This window comes from Lutjanus erythropterus, chromosome 1, assembly GCF_056507025.1.
Source record: "Lutjanus erythropterus isolate fLutEry1 chromosome 1, fLutEry1.hap2, whole genome shotgun sequence".
NCBI classification, from domain to species: Eukaryota; Metazoa; Chordata; class Actinopteri; order Lutjaniformes; family Lutjanidae; genus Lutjanus; species Lutjanus erythropterus.
The window spans coordinates 33,421,570-33,437,783 of NC_139317.1; the positions used below are offsets into that span (position 1 = coordinate 33,421,570).

The 16,214-nt window shown below is 40.3% G+C and overlaps 1 protein-coding gene across 4 annotated transcripts in view; it reads right to left on the reverse strand.

Annotated features, from left to right (window-relative positions):
• Nucleotides 1-16,214, reverse strand: part of shf (Src homology 2 domain containing F) — a 136,441-nt gene that overhangs the window by 2,599 nt on the left and 117,628 nt on the right. For all 4 annotated transcript variants that reach the window (XM_084720270.1, XM_084720278.1, XM_084720287.1 and 1 more), the window contains 2 exons: nt 11,800-11,974; nt 10,800-10,919 (listed from right to left, as the gene is read on the reverse strand). In XM_084720270.1, coding sequence (XP_084576396.1) covers nt 10,800-10,919; nt 11,800-11,974 — 295 coding nt within the window. The remainder of the gene's footprint in view (nt 1-10,799; nt 10,920-11,799; nt 11,975-16,214) is intronic.

A 16,214-nucleotide genomic window follows, 5' to 3' on the forward strand; every position in this document is an offset into this window, starting at 1 on the left:
GCAATTATCCTATAATTGTTGAAATATTTCTGTCTGGTGGTGAACAAACCAACCGTCACTGCTAGAGACATGCTGCTAGTGTGGCTAAAAACTAATTTAAAGTGAAAAGTATGTGAGGAGCCTGAATATATGGGAAACTCGTCAGATCACCCCTGCTTGACAGCTCCTTTCTCATTTACGCCCACAGTAGTTGCTCCCTACAGTACGTGACAGTGTTCTGAAAGCTGGATTACCTCTGATAACTTTGGAGCTGTCTGGGGAGGAGACTAAAAGGCAGGTTGCTTAAGGTGCTGGGTTTCACATGTGGAGCATGAGGATGAGGCTAATGAACCCCCAGGATAAATCACTTAAGCTACAGCAATAAATGCACAGCAAATTAAAAGCTCCCTGTGTGTCCCTGGGAGCCTTCGATCAATACATTTTACAGCTTGCCAGTAATCTTGTGCTTTAAAATAGAAAATTACTTTTTTTTGGAGTTAAGTGATGCAACAGTAAGCTTTAGAAAGGAAGTGATATAAAACTAATGGTCCCTATATCATGATGTAAATATACTGTTTTGATAATCTGTCTTTAAGAAAATACATTAGCATAATAGCTTTTTCAATCAGCAGCTAATGCTTTGAGCAACTTATGATTGCTGTGGGCTAAAATAGTACGCACTCACTTGCTGCAAGTGGGTATTATGGCCTGTCATCAACGTAATGTCTTTCGCATGTCTTTCCAGCTCACTAAACTCCCACCTATTCTACTCTGTGTCATAAGTTATTATATTTCCCTAATCTAAAATGTAACCCCTGTTGCTGAAATGGAAAAAATGACAATGAGGAGGATAATAATACAAGTCTTACATTACACTAAAAGAAAAAGAGGAGAAAGGCTGCAGACCCATTGACTCACGGGGCCAGTTAATGTTATCTGTACTATGCATTCTGTTTATGTTAAAGATGGTTTGGAATAGGATTCTCCGGAGCACTGTGCACATGCAGGATAAGCGTGTACAAGGTGTTAAGTAGAAGAGAGATTATTTATTAATTAACAAAACTGAGATGGACAAAAGCACACATTCTGTTTGCCTATTATGCAGTGAAAACAGGGTGGTCAAGTGTGTTGATGAGTAGGGATGTTCCTGATGACTAATTTCCATGTTGATTAAATTGAAATATTAATTAAAAAAAAAAAAAAACACTCAGAGAACAGTTAAAATTGAGCGCAATTTTTAAATCAATAATAAATATTGTTGGGAAATTTTTTTAGATGTATTAAAAGCCATTTCAAACGGTCACAAAAGCATCTTGCATTTTCAGTGCTGCTGAAATGTGTGACACTTTGCTTCATGCATAAATAACATTGTACATCATGCTAGAAAACATGACAATGACATACTAAATGCGTTATCTTTTCAGACAGGATCACAGTGTCTGCTGATGTCACATATGACATCATAATATCGGCTGCCACACACTGTGTCTGATGTTAGCAGTGCTTGCACCAGCAGCCTGTTCTCCTTGAAGGTTAACGTCCACATGTCTATGCTGAATGTGGTTATGCATTGTTCCAGTAATTGTTCGAGTAATTACATGTTAGTTTATTTTGATTCTCTAGATCAGAATACTACCAAACTGTGCTGGTTTTACCAGATCGTCTGCCCCACTCTCTGCTTTCAACCTTGCTGGCTATTAATGCAAAGAGAGTGTTGCTGCCATCTGCTGGGGCTGCAGGCTGGCATTGGTGTAACATCTTATGGCTTGATTCCACTGGGCATGGTTATGTCGTGTTATGGTTACGCTGCATGCACCAGAGCTGATCACAGCCAGTCTCCATGATGCCCTCGGCTCTGCTCTGCTTCAACTATGTCTAATTTGTCTATTTTGACGGGTGCCACATCAAGCTGCACAAAGCAGATCGAGCAGGAGGGAAGTCAGACACAGAAACGGCAGAGAATCCAGTCGATTTTTCAAAACACACTTCTAAAATGCTGCTGGTGGGACATGCAGCCATATGGAGAACAGATCAAAACCATGCTGCTAAAACAACATGGCCAGTGGAATAGACTCCCTTTGTACATTAAAAAAAACAGTAATAATTAGTTAAACTGACTAGTATTTCTAGATTTACAACTTTTATCACATGCCATGTTCATGTGTCCATGTGTTTTTATTACTCAGTATTTTATGGGTGTGTGAATGGTCAGACAGGCAAACGAAGAAACACAAATGAACAAAATCCATATTCTTGGACATCCTTAAATATATTTCCACTGTAAATATATGCACATATTTGTGGATATGCCCATTATCTGTGATGAACAGGAGCAAGAACTGGGCTTTAGGCACCTTAAACTTAAGGCAAGACTATTCTTTACTTATCTCGTAATTGCATGTGTAAAGCCTGTGGATGTGTTCTCTCCCTGATGCACAGAGTTTCTCCCGGCGCTGAGATAACACTGAAGTGGGAAAAAAAGCTAAGAATGTGCAGGGTTCAATTTAGGGACATCCATCAAGAATAAGAATAGATTGAAACTGATAAATGGTAATTCTTTCCCGTGAGATTATTCCAACAATTTGTATTGTACCAGTCCTTTTTTAATATTAGTGTGATTATTACTGCAGACGCTCAGATAAAGCAACATATGAAGTTTTACCATATATTGGCAGGTGATGGAGGACATATCAAACAGAAATGCGAACAGATTTTTTTATAGGTGAGATCAGGTAAAGAGCTGCAGGCTTGCTGAGCTATAAAACTGAAGTAAACACAACTATCAGACTTCTCCATTACCATGCCTCTGGCCTCGATATTTGTGCATGTCATTAACAGGTTCATCATGATTTGAGGAGAGCAGGACAAATTTCCCTTGCCACAGGTCTCTATAATTCTACCATTCTGTAAGTGGTGCCATGAGAGCTCATTTTAAAAAATCCTCCCTGCAAAGTGCATCTGATGAATCTTCATGCAGAGCGCTGGGAGACGGGCGTTAGGTTACACGGAGCCACACTTAAAAAGGCAAACACATCAATAGCATCATTTTTAGATTCCCAGCTGATTTTCCAGTCGGTGTTCAGGGCCGCTTATCACGTTACAGTCCTGCAGAGACAGAAACCAGGACAACAGAGCAATACGGCTGGGCTGTTGATAAAAATGAATATGGGAATATTTTTGAGAAGATAGGCCTTTGTGGTGTTATCATATCCCTGTATTTGTGGGCTTCTTTTGTTTAATCAGGATTAATCTCGCTGGGGAGGTCTCCTGTCCTGTTTATTGAGGTTTATGACTTTGATTTGAACCCTGTAGTCCTCTGAGCAGGAACAGCCTGACAGCAATCATGGCTTATCTCCACCTTCAACATATTGAATTGCTCAGTGAATGATGCTCTCAGTGTTATTATGAATCTATGGCACCAGAAAAGGCAAAGTCATCCGCCAAAAGATAATGATCCTTGGCAGGAGCGATGACCTTTTTAAGCATTACTGGGCATCAGATATCCTGTTCATGCCCATTATTTCATATGAGCACTGAATGAGTCTACTTAGGAAGAGTCCTACCATTCTGTCATGAACAATTGATGAAAAAGGGATAGTGATAGTTCTGTGACGCAGGCTAATAAGTTTAAGAAACAAAATCTGTTATCTTTATTCAATCTGATTGGTGGAACACACAACCCAACTCAAAAAAGGTGGGACATTGTGTAAAACATAAGTAAAAACTTTTCAACCAACATTCAATTAAATACAGTACAAAGACAAGATATTCAGTGTTCAAACTGATTTACTTCATTATCTTTTTGTAATAATAATATAGACCCACTCTGAATTTGTTGCCTGCAGCATGTTCCAAAATAGTTAGGACAGGGGCATGTTTACCACTGTCATACATCACTTTTTTTCTCATTCTTGCTTGATATACACCTTCAGTTGCTCATCAGTTTGGGGTTTCTGTTGTTATATTTTGTGCTTCAAAATACAGCTCACATTTTCAATGGGAGACAGAGCTGGACTGTAAGGAAGGCCACTCTAGCACCTGCACTCCTTCACTATGAAGCCACTCTGTATTAACATGCAGAATGTGTCTTGGCATTGTCTTCCTGAAATGAGCAGAGACGTGTCAGAAAAAGAGGTTGTCTGGATGGCAGCATATGTTCAACAATGTGGCAGTTAGCCATGAGGTCCCTAATACCATCACAGATGCCGGCTTTTGAAGTTAGAGCTGATAACAATCTGGATATTCCTTCTCGTCTTTAGCCTGGAGGACACAACATCTAGGATTTTCAAAAGTAATTTGATATATGGATTTGCCAGCACACTTTCCGGTCAATCCAACTCAGATGAGCTCAGGCCCGAGAGAAGTTGGCGTTGCCTTTCGTTTTGCATTGCAGGGTCTTAACTTGCATTTGTAGAGGCAGGGACAAACTGTTTACTAACAGTTTTGCTAAGTGCTCCTGAGCCAATTTAGTATCCTGTGTACAATCATGTGGGTTTTTTAATGCCATTTACAATGCAGTGACGCCTGAGGGCTCAAAGATTACAGGCATTCAATGTTGATGTGGTGATTTCCCCAGAGTCTCTGAATCTTTGCATGATATAATGGATTGTAGATGATGAAATCCATAAATTGCCAGTTTTGTGTGGAGAAACATTGTTCTTAAACTGTTGGACTTTTTTGCGGGGTGCCTGGATAGCTCAGTCGGTAGAGCGTGCGCCCCATGTACAGAGGCTGTGAGTCCTCTGCAGTGCCCGTGGGTTTGACTCCCACCCATGGCCCTTTGCTGCATGTCATTCCCCCACTCTCTCTCCCCATTTCCTGTCACATCTTCAGCTGTCCTCAAGGTGGTGAACCTCACCCCATCCATGCCTTGGAACGACTGACCCTTCATGATACAATCACCTATTATCAATTATTCTATTTATCTTTTGAATGTTCTGAACAAGTGTTTCTTTTTTTTGAGCGTTCTCAGTCCACTGTTTGGTGAATTTGGTGCTTGCAACACATTTCAAAGTGTATATTTACCAAATACAATAAAGGTTACCAGTTTGAACATTAAATACCTTTTCTTTGCACTGTATTCAGCAGAATTAAAAATATGATTCGCAAATCATTGCATTCTGTTTACTTTTATATTTTACGCAACCTTTTTGGAATTGGGGTTTTATATTTAATCTGGTTGATGGAACACAGAACTTGGCTTCAGTTGGCTAAATAAGCTACAAAAAGTCAGGTTAAATATTGCTTTTGTGTTCTAGACAGTCATTTTTTTTAATCTGTGGCACTTAAGGGAAATCTGATGGGTTCTGTATAAAAAATGTTAAAAAGACAGCATAAAAGCACGACATGTCTTTGGAGTTAAATTCCAGGAGCAAGGACTTTTTGCTTTGTTTTGTCAAAAGGCTATTTAGTTTCCCCTTGTTTGTGTTCTGGCATCAAACAGATTCTGGTTGGATAGGGTTTCTTCTTTCACTAACAATTTCTCTGCTCAGCCAGAGAAAACACGCTGTGCAGAGCTCTCTCGTGAGGTGAGAAACAGGATGACACTGTGCTCTGAGAGACTTGTGAAGGGTTTAATATGTTTCAAATACCTAAAAGGATTTCTCTCCACAGAGAGCGAACAAAGAGATAGAAAAGAAGGGTAGGGGGTGAGGTGCAGGTGAACGGAAAAAAAAAGAGGTTAGGAGGGCAAAACAGGTAGAAAATGCTTTCCGTCAGGCCAAAGGACTCTTGAGGCTGGAGGTCTCAACATCGTCTGTCTTTATCAATAATGCAATACACATATGTGCCACCTCGTGGCCTTATACATTTTTCAGCAACCCCAGACATGGAGGATCTTCACCTTGGGTTTTCACTCATTTTCAGTGGCAGCAGGGGAGACTGGCTCATGTGAGCTGGCTGAACTCAGAGTTAACCCTGCCTGCAGTGCAGTGGCACCTGTCATTGACGTGAATCGGCCTGCTGATTGTTTTCTAGGCTTGATCTGATCGACGCCATCAGTGTGAGATATGATATTTTATGACAGGAGCTGACACACAGAAATATGCATGTAGCTGGCTACACACATAGAAGCACAAACCTTCAAGAAACAATCTCTATGTTAATCTTTGTGCCCACTTTCTCCTTCTGTAGGTGCTTTCCCTGCCAGTTATTCAGCTAGCAAACTGTGAACAAGTATATCACTCCAAGAAAAAGAAAGAAAAGAAATTGAACCAGCTTAAACTGGTGTGCAGGTCCAGTAAAGTCCATTAGCCTTGATGCCAACATTTAACTCTATTACTCCTTACAGTAGGACCTGACATTTTCATTTATATAGCATGTGGAGTTATTTTAAAATTACAATTATACTTGACCCACTCCTATTGTGTCACAATCAGCATATAGGAGTATCAGTCACAGGAATCACTCTACAGTTGGGTGAGTACCATGGTGAAAACTAATAATCTCATCCTATCAAGAGCACTTAACCACAGGGGTTTTGGGCTCTGGGAACCTAATCTACCACTCAGATGTGTGCTGGCTTAGTTTGGGAGACATCTAGAGCAGTTCTATCCCCTGAGGTCTAAAATCGACCACTTTTGAAAGAAAAAGGTCAGAGCCTTGTCGAACTGAGCAACCCTGAGTGGCTGGCGGACCTCGCTTTTTTAGTTAATTTCACATCCATCTGAACACACTGAACAAAAAGCAAAAGAGCAAAAGATGGATTTGTGGCAGAAATGTAGTCAAGAAAACATTTGCGATGAATCTTTAACTCAAGGCCAACGAGTGACAGCATCCCTGAGGGTAATTATATCCAGTTTCCAAAACACCAACATTTCTGTGACAGTGCTCACATCACTAAATTTATCCAGAGCTTTCAAGATTTTGCTGTCACTGAGAAGGACATGAACCTATTTTCAAACGCTTTCACTGTTGATGTACAAGGAGTACAGGAGGATGTGCAGCTGGAGCTTATTGAAATGCAATTTGATTATTCCCTCTGAAGTCTCCACCAGCAGCTCTCACTCAGAGTTCTACAGGTGTTTGGAAAAGATTTCCCCAGATGATGCACCATGCTGCCAAAAGCATTCACAGTTTATTTGGCACTACGTGTGTATGTGAGCAAACATTTTCTCTTATGACACAGAAGAAGAACAGATGGAGGTCCGAGATGACAGACAGTCACCTCTGTTATGCACCTCAAATCTCCACTACAAGATTTACTCCTGACCTGGCAGCAATTCTCCAGTCCAGTGCTCAGCATCGCTGTTCCCATTAGAAGAGATGTTTACTAGTGTGTAATTTAAGTGATAAAATCATCTTGCTACAGGTTCAAGATTGCAGTACAAAGTGCTTGAAATTAATTATGTAGGATAGTCTATTAAATGTGTGTACTTTTATACTACATACTATTTTCTCTCTGCTTCCTCTGGCATGAAAAGATACCCTTCCTTTGGTGGTTTTCTCTACCACTGTGACTTTGCCGTTATTGTTGCCAACCCGATAAGGGAACTAAAGGTCTGCTTTGGACCACCAGGGCATCACTGAATCTCATTCTGCTTAGGGCCTCCAAAAGCTTGAGGCCAGCCCTGGAGTCATCCACTTGACAAGAGGGGGGGGGGGGGGGGTACCTCTGCTGGTCCAGGCCTCAGTATGCTGCAGATCGTACTGAGTCACAGAGATTAAACACCTCCACTACACCGATAGTAACACAATATTGTCAGCATTATTTTCCTTCTCTTCCTCTCTCTGGGTGTCATCCAGTGTCTTGGTTTTGGGTTTTGAAAACAGTGGCCTTCGTGTCAGAGTGGCAAGCATGTGGCAAGTCTGCTCTGGATGAATCGGCATAAATAATACAGGCAATAAACTCTAATAAGTACAGCTTCCCTCCACCTTACCAACTGAGTTGTCCATTAGTAAAACACTTTACCAGCTGAACTCCCCTATCATCAGCTCTAATAGTGCAGCTCATTATTGAGGGTCAGCTGTGGGATGTGAATTAGTCTAACTACATGAATGTTAGCAAGGCCATTACTGAACCTAAGGGTTAAACATTTGTTACAACCACAGAAACCAAATAAAACTTTTATTCAAGATGAAATACTCGGATCTTATTATTGCCTGGTTAAGTTTAATCTCTAAAAAATATATCATTCAGCCACTACAGTTTCAGCACATTTCCAGTGCCTCCTGGTCTTCCTCCTGCCAAAACTTTATTCGTTCAATTAATCTGGCAATCAGCTCATTTGGAGAGATAAACCCCCCAGCATGAGGTAATCTCCTTTTCACCATAACAGAGAGATGGATGGATTAATTCTCTCTGGCTGCACAAAAAAAAAAAATCATTATAGGTTCTTGCTCCAAAATTGAGGCAGTGCTTGTTAGAGGTGCATTCATCAAATTCACTCCCTGCATTATCACTCCCACTATCAACACCCCCTTATAGCAAAACCCTTTTGTTCTATCTGCACAGGAGATAGGGGTCTACTTACCTAGGTCTTATTTGCCTGTTTTATTGTTATTATTTAACTCTGAATGGTTATAGGAGGTTACACAGGCTGGTTATCAAGTGGACATGTCAGATTTTTTAAAGTGGGGTTGTATGAGATACTTATCCATGGTCAGTGAATCACCTGGAATAGATGCCAGTCAGCACGGAAATGTAAAAATCAATATCAGTTTAAGTCTTTGCTATATTGAAAATATTTTCACCACTTTACTTTGCTGTCAGGCATCCGTTTCCAGCAGGTAACCAACATTATATAAGCCAAACATCGCTTTTTCCAAACCAACCAAACTCCACTGGCAAAATCAGTAATTTTACCTCATAGATCACGGGAGTTGCTGCCACCTCGATTTGTTAGTCTGAGCTATTGTGTGACTTCTGTGTTTTAACAGGAGAGTTTGGATATTCTTAAGTCACACAATAAAACAAGCAAACCAACAAATCAAGGCAGTGTTAGACCGGCAACTCCTGTGCTCTATGAGGTAAAATTCATGTTTTGCCTATGGAGTTTTGTTGGTTTGGAAAGAGTGTTATTTGGCTTATATGACCTGGTTTCCCGTTAGAAAAAGTTGTCTGATGGTAAGGTAAAGCAATGAAAACATTCTAAATATAGCAAGGAATTAAACTGATACAGACATGTTTAAGGTTGACCTTCTCTTAAGTGAGTAAAATACCTTTTGTTCCTAACATCGTCCACAGCAGTGTATTGCACATGAGCTTGTGTCCCTCTCTGCCTCTCCAAAATGAAGGTGTGCTGCTCAGCATCTACTGCAGGTATGACTATAGAAAAGTACTTCATTCAGCCTCATATTAAATTATCCAAAGTATGCCTTTAGTCATGTGTGGTGAATGTGTGAGTGTTTTAAAACATATTCTGGACACCATTTGCACTTTACAGCTACTGATCCTCTTTTGAATACTAAATAATGTATTCCTACTCAATGCTATTTAAAGTGATATTACATTTACATTCCTTTTAGCTCCAAAGAAAATTTATTTGGCCTGAAAATCTTTCCTGGTAACTTTACACTCCAAATAACTAAAAGACAGCCTCTTAGACTAGTTTAAAAAACAGACAAAATAAGCAATGTTTAGTGCTCAACCAGTCATTCTGGCATTTAGTCTTTTTGGCTTGCAGTCAGTCAGAATGCCAGTGCAGCAGGTTGACAGCCCACCAGTTAGTAAGTCAGGCTTTTGTCAATCAATAAGGCAGAAAAAGAGGCAGTCACACAAGCATAAGCAGATGATCAGTCACTGGGATGGAAAGTTAGACAGCCAGTCAGCTACAGTGGCACTGAGAGAATTGGAGCAGTGGAAAGCATAATGTTGCCCTGCCAAGATATATAAGCCTCCAGCAAGATGAGCTGTATCGTAATAACACCAGGCTAATCAATGTCTCTTAGCAAATCACAGCTTCATCTCATGTGAAGGTCGCCACAGAGTTGTAGAGATTTCTCTAAATGTCATGTGGTTGAGCCTGCCTTGAAATGTAAAATGGACTATGTATAGAGGAAATGTGAAAAGACCATCTGTCAAATATACTAAGCTGATGGCTCAGGGTAATTTGCCAAAGTTGACTTTGGCAAGATTTCAGAGGGCTACACATATCTGGTTATGATTGACATGGTTGCTATGGCGCCTGGTATGTACACCTGATAGTGAAAACCATTAAACCAAACCCACCAAAGGCGCATGTTCCCATCAAAAGAATGGGATGTGACGGCACTGTGGGCCTTCAAGCTAAAGCAACCTCTACCAAATGTCAGACTAGACTAAACCAATGAGAGCGGCTCCTTTGAACCCTCTGCTGGACATGGCAGGGATCAGGGGTCACTGATGAAGGGCACCGTTAACTGAGTTGTGGGCACATCAGCGAATCAAGTGAGCCGACAGTGTCAGAGGGGTTACCAGGGGGAGGTGGAGGACAAGGAACGGGCAGGATGTGGGTGGGAGATGGAGGTCTAAGAGGTGAAAATTATTACCATATTGAAAAGGAAGAGTCAGCAGACTATTGGGGCACAGCTATACAAGGACCTTTGTAAGCAAGATGTTAGATTCATCCACTGTGTGTACTTTACCAGTAAGCTGGTGCAGCTGCTACACTTTATCTCGTCTATCTTGTAAATAATCTTTGACACTCGATCTGTGTACAAATCACAGAAAAATATACTTGTCAACTTTTACAGACACTTGATTTTCTTAAGTCCCTGACACTTTTGCAGGCTAAATCATACCGAGGATTTGCAATTACTCTTACACTCAGCTGTCATGTGGACTTGTGTATCTGATAACGCTGTCTGTGGCTTGTTATTTAGGAAAAGAGCGTTGTCCTTACTTGAGGGAGAGGGAGTAGTCATTCTTGCTGGTCTCGCTGTTTCTCACCAGGTAGCTGGCCTCCTTACACAGCCTGAGCAGAGACTCTGCATCTGTCCGGCTGATCGCTCCATGGTACCAGCTACAGCAGACAATGGGAAATAGGGATGAGAAAGAAGAGCAACAATTTTACACAACATACCCCACACAAACTGCAACAGAAACTCTTTCAACTATTCTAGTCTCATAAGTACATCACTTCTAACATATCAAAAGTCTTAAGAAGTCCAAGTTGGGGGAAAGCAGTGAAAAATACTGAAATCAGTGGTACTACAATTTCCAATTTTGGTCCATGTTAAAAAACTGCATGGGTTATCCACACAAAGGGTTGAATGCTGTCCATGATCAACCAGAAACTGCAGTTAAGTCCATGTGCAAAACAAAATCCTTAATCTTTACATGCATAAATGGGTCAAAATGACATGTGGGGTCTGCTGTCTTGCAATATCTTTGTAATGGAAAATTTTTATTATTTCATATTCATGGAAAAAAAAAATTGAGGTGTAAATTTGGCAGAATATTTTGAAAATTAAAGTGCTATTTTAAGTGGCATTTAAATAATATTGTACATTTATGGCAATGGATGGCAACATTAATATGGACTGGTGCTAATCTATGCTACCTTGTATACAAGTATGCTACTATAGTGATACAGATATAAATGATCATTTTAGGAAGCAAAACGTGTATGGTTAAAAAACAAATTTGAACCACCGCGATTGTCTATTGAAATTTTTCTCACAAAACGTCTGTACTGAAAAAGGCATATTTAGGTGTTTTTTTTGAAACCTTCCTTTCATACCATTCCTTCAGACTCATTCAGAGCATACTGAGGAGACAAAATCTGTGGAGAACGCCTTGGCTACAAAGGAAGCTTAAGAAAAGGGAATAAAACAACACAAAGACAAAGTGGCGCATCTGAAATGAACGCATAATAAAAGCAACAGCAAGATTCAACTCACAACTGGCTTTCCAGGGGCATGGTGGGGTCAATACGCTCCCCGAGAGAGGAGCTGCAGTGGTCCAGTGAAGTCATTTTGGTATTGACCAGACAGCCACTGGAGTGTCGCTGCAGTGGGCGAGTTTTTCCCTCCTTGGTAGGCGACATTCGAGACTTCTCCACACCATCAAACTGGACTGTAATAAAAGGAAAATGCAATGGCTGAATATTTTATTCTAAAATATGATGGATATTTTAAAACAGTGACACCACTGACAGCTCTGGTATTAATACAGCATAGACCTGTGCAGTACATACTGTATACTTTAGCTTGACTTCAGGTTAAATTCACTTGGAAAAGCTAGTGTGTTTAACAGAAAGTGGAAACGTTATGCATAGATTGCTATTAAATGTACCCAGTGAGCATCAGCCAGGGTTTCAATGTTGATTTCTAGTTAAACTGGTTTTCATATTTGGTATGAATATCTAAGACCTCTTTTCATCCACCTTTCAAGCTGCTACAATGAGGTTACAACACTGATGTGTCACAGAACACAGATTTGGTTTATTATTTTAATAATCTGTTAATTTGTTTGTTGAAAAACAGACAATATTAATTAGTATGAAGATATTTCTCCAAAGTCATATTCCACTGGTAGGTGAAATGTGGTCTACAGGCACATTTAATCTTTCATATAAAATGTCATAATTACAAACTTTATATCCTCTGTGCTGCAAACAAGAAGCTTCCTTCTATCTCCCTATCTCTGGTGGAACATTTGAATGTCAGGAAGCATTGAAATGACTACGTCACTGCAAAAGAAAAAGTAACTGCTGTTTATGTTTCCGTCCCAAAAACTAATTTGCAATTTCCAGCGTGTAGGTTGCTGTCTCAGAGGTTATTGTTGTTTCCTGGGGATTTGCAGATAGCAGATGCCGAGTCAAATAAGTCATTCAATGGCAGGTTTGTGCCCACAGAGTACATACAGTGAGTCAGACTAGTGAAGGCCAAAAGTGCTGGTAGGCCATTATTTGCACATTGTAGGGGGATGAAAAATGTCACTGTCAAAAAATCCTGGTGAAATGCAAGGTCTGAGTGTGACCTTCCAGATGAAACAGCAAATCAACATCTTGAGACAGTCTGTGAAAAAACTTTCACTTTTCGACCAATTCTGAATGTCTTTTCACTGGTGGCCAAAGTTATTTTTTTAAGCTACTACATGTTTTTGAAACAGTCTCTATATGACCTACATAAGTTAACGAGACCATCCACCTGAAGATCAGCTATTTCCGTCCCTGAAATCAGATGAAACAAGCCTGTGTTTACATTTTACCTCGCAAAGTCATAATGAGTTATATGTTAGCCAGTTAAAAGGAACCATAAGAAGATTGTTATTTAGATAATTTCATTTTTTACTTTATATTTCACAGATATTCTGGTGGAAACACTACTGCTCATGTCCACAGGAGCCTCCAAAATCAACAAAAGATTAAAGTTCCTTGTGGTAACTTTAAACATCTTTTCAAGGGATAAATGCTCACTGGGCATCTACTAAACTAGAACAGCAATGAGGAGTGTGTGAGAACAGAAATCCAGGTTGTGTTTTCACACACACACACGCACAGTGTCACTTGTGTAACTCATCCAACTGAAGGACATGTACCCACAGTAGAGGAGGCATAAATCAACCCTCCACAATGTGTACACATTCCAGTGACAGAAAACACACACACATACGAACTTCCTCCAAACAAATCAAACAAGCAGTCTCGTAAAAGTCATATGCACAAATACGTACACACACATAAATCCCACACACCAGCACCGCATGTTAAACATTAAACTGGCTTTCCAAAACTCTCACGCTCAACTGTGTGCATGATAAGCTGTCTTGGCAACCTCACAGGGAAGTGTTTGATAGTGTGTGTGTAGGAGGAGGGGGCTGGAGGTGACCCATGCTCATGACAGGACTGGTGGAGGTCACTGGGCGAATTCGCAGCCAATCAGCACACAGAAAAACATCGGCTGTTATTTACAAAAGCTAACGTGAGGAGAGAAGATTACGTTGGTGAGGACGAATGAAAGTGAATTCTCACTTCTGTCAGAGGGTGGTGGAGGCAAGAATCGAACACTGGACGGCTGGAGTAGCGGTGAGGTCATTTTTTGTGTACACATGTGTGTTTTAGCCATTGTCCCTCTGTCATCCATCACTATAATTGATGTCACCGCGCACTTGGCTTTGGAAAGACCTATTTAGAACCACTGACACGGTTCTTGAACAAAACGTATGTCACCGATATGACAAGCTTTTTCAGGAGATTGTTGGCTGCTTAAAGGTTTAAGATCAACACATCAAAGCTGAGCCTTTGATGGAAGGAGTTAATGTAGTATGAAGCTCACAGCCCCTGGATTAACTAATGGCCGGTCTCGCCTCGAGCGTTTAATTACCCAGGCTGAACATGGCAGCCACTGTGCAGACAGACAGGCACACTCTGATCCTCACAACATGTCAGTGGAGATGCGTCTACATCTGTCTAGACTCTGCATTCCAGTCAGAGGGTTGCATTACACTTTACAGTTTGTGAGCTCGCCAAGTGTTCCTGCAGCAGACTGAGTGGAAAGGCTGACAGCATCAATCAATCAATTTAGGCTACATGAGACAACACCATGTCAACACATTATATCGCGCATGCGGACACCCCTAAGTGGGGCTACATGGCAAAACCGGAGATTTCCTGCAGATTCTGTAAATGTGACAATTTTTAATTTAATCTAGGGCTGAATAATGAATTGAAATATTATCTAAATTGCAATATGATCCAAAACTGAAATATCCAATCTCCCTGGCCTACAGATCACATCTCCAGACATAAGCAAATATGCTTGTCTGATACAAACTCAAGCAGAAATCACACCATTTTTATATTTTTTTTGGTCAGAATGAAATGTCATTCTCATACATCCTACATACATTGTTAATACTTTGACTGGACCAGTAATGTCACCAAACTTGCACTGGTGCTGCATCATCACATCCTGTGATCAGTGGTGTACATTTACTCAAATTTTGAAGTACTTTACTTGATTTTTATTTTGTGCTTCTTCTCAACTCCATTATGTTTCAGAGGATGCAGGGTTCAGTGTTAATGACGGTCAGAAATCTACCTGCCCTGTCAATTGTTACATGTCCCTGTACAAATTAATTGTAATTAATACAAGTATAATTTATTAGTGTTATCAAATAGCAACAAAGACTAAAGGTAACTGTCATGTTGTTATAATCTGTTTGCCATAATCTAACACTGCAATGTCCAAAAGTGATGTCTTCAAATGTTTTTTTTTTTCATTTAAAAATCCAAAGATATTCAGTTTAACGTGATCACAAACAGAGAAAAGTATTAATTTTAGAGGCTGAAAACAATATTTTCTAAAACAGTTTAATAGTTTAATTCTTTTTAACACTGAGTTGCTAGATTTACTAGCCTGACATGGCATTTTACTTATCCTGGGCAAGTGGGCAATCCTTATTGTTGGCCCCTGGACCATACTTTTAACTCCACAAAATCAAACAGCTAATAGTTTCCAGTTACTTTTCAGAATCAGGTTTCACATAAAAACATACAACCAGCTCACAAAATGCAATATATTGTGATAGATTAAAACAGTGGTTCTCAATGTTACAAAACAACTTGCAGCAGAACCCCAAGGATTAAACTACCTTAAACTACCTCCATGTCAAACAGCTACAACAGTAAAATGCTGCTTACACATTGATGGATCAATATTTATAAAGTCATATATATTGAACAATATATCGGTTACAGGGCCTATTTGCATTTACAGTATGTTTTGTTGATAATACTTCTTTAATTTTGAATTCAACAGAGAATGCTTAAAATGAGTACTAAAGTATAAGATCTGAGTACTTCGTCCTCCACTGCCTGTGATGGAACATGTTCTAACGGTGGGGTAAGGACGCTGAGACACAGTCCTGCTGTTTCAGCTCTGACCACCAGGGGCTCCCCTACACCTCCACTCAGTTCCAGGTTGAACTCGCTGGCCCTGAGCTCACTGATGCATCTCCCTAAACATAAACTCATGGAAATGATTATTCCAAATGACAACTACCGTTGTTATCTTGGCCTCTGCACTTCTGTTCGTTATAGGGCTACAGCTGAGTCTCAGAATGACAGCCAAATTGTACTGTTGCATGACGGCTGGGTAAATTGTGGCTCTAACCTCAGACCCGTGGAAGACTATCAGCTGTAGCTTCCTCTCCACAGGGTCTGCTTCATATAGGCAGTCAAATGATGCCCCTGTGTTGTATGCAAGTTCACATGATAGACGTTATCAGTACTCTACTTTTTTTCATACGGTCCATTTGAACCACACGCTGACTGCTGGGAATACAGTGCAAGTAGGATGAACGTACAGTA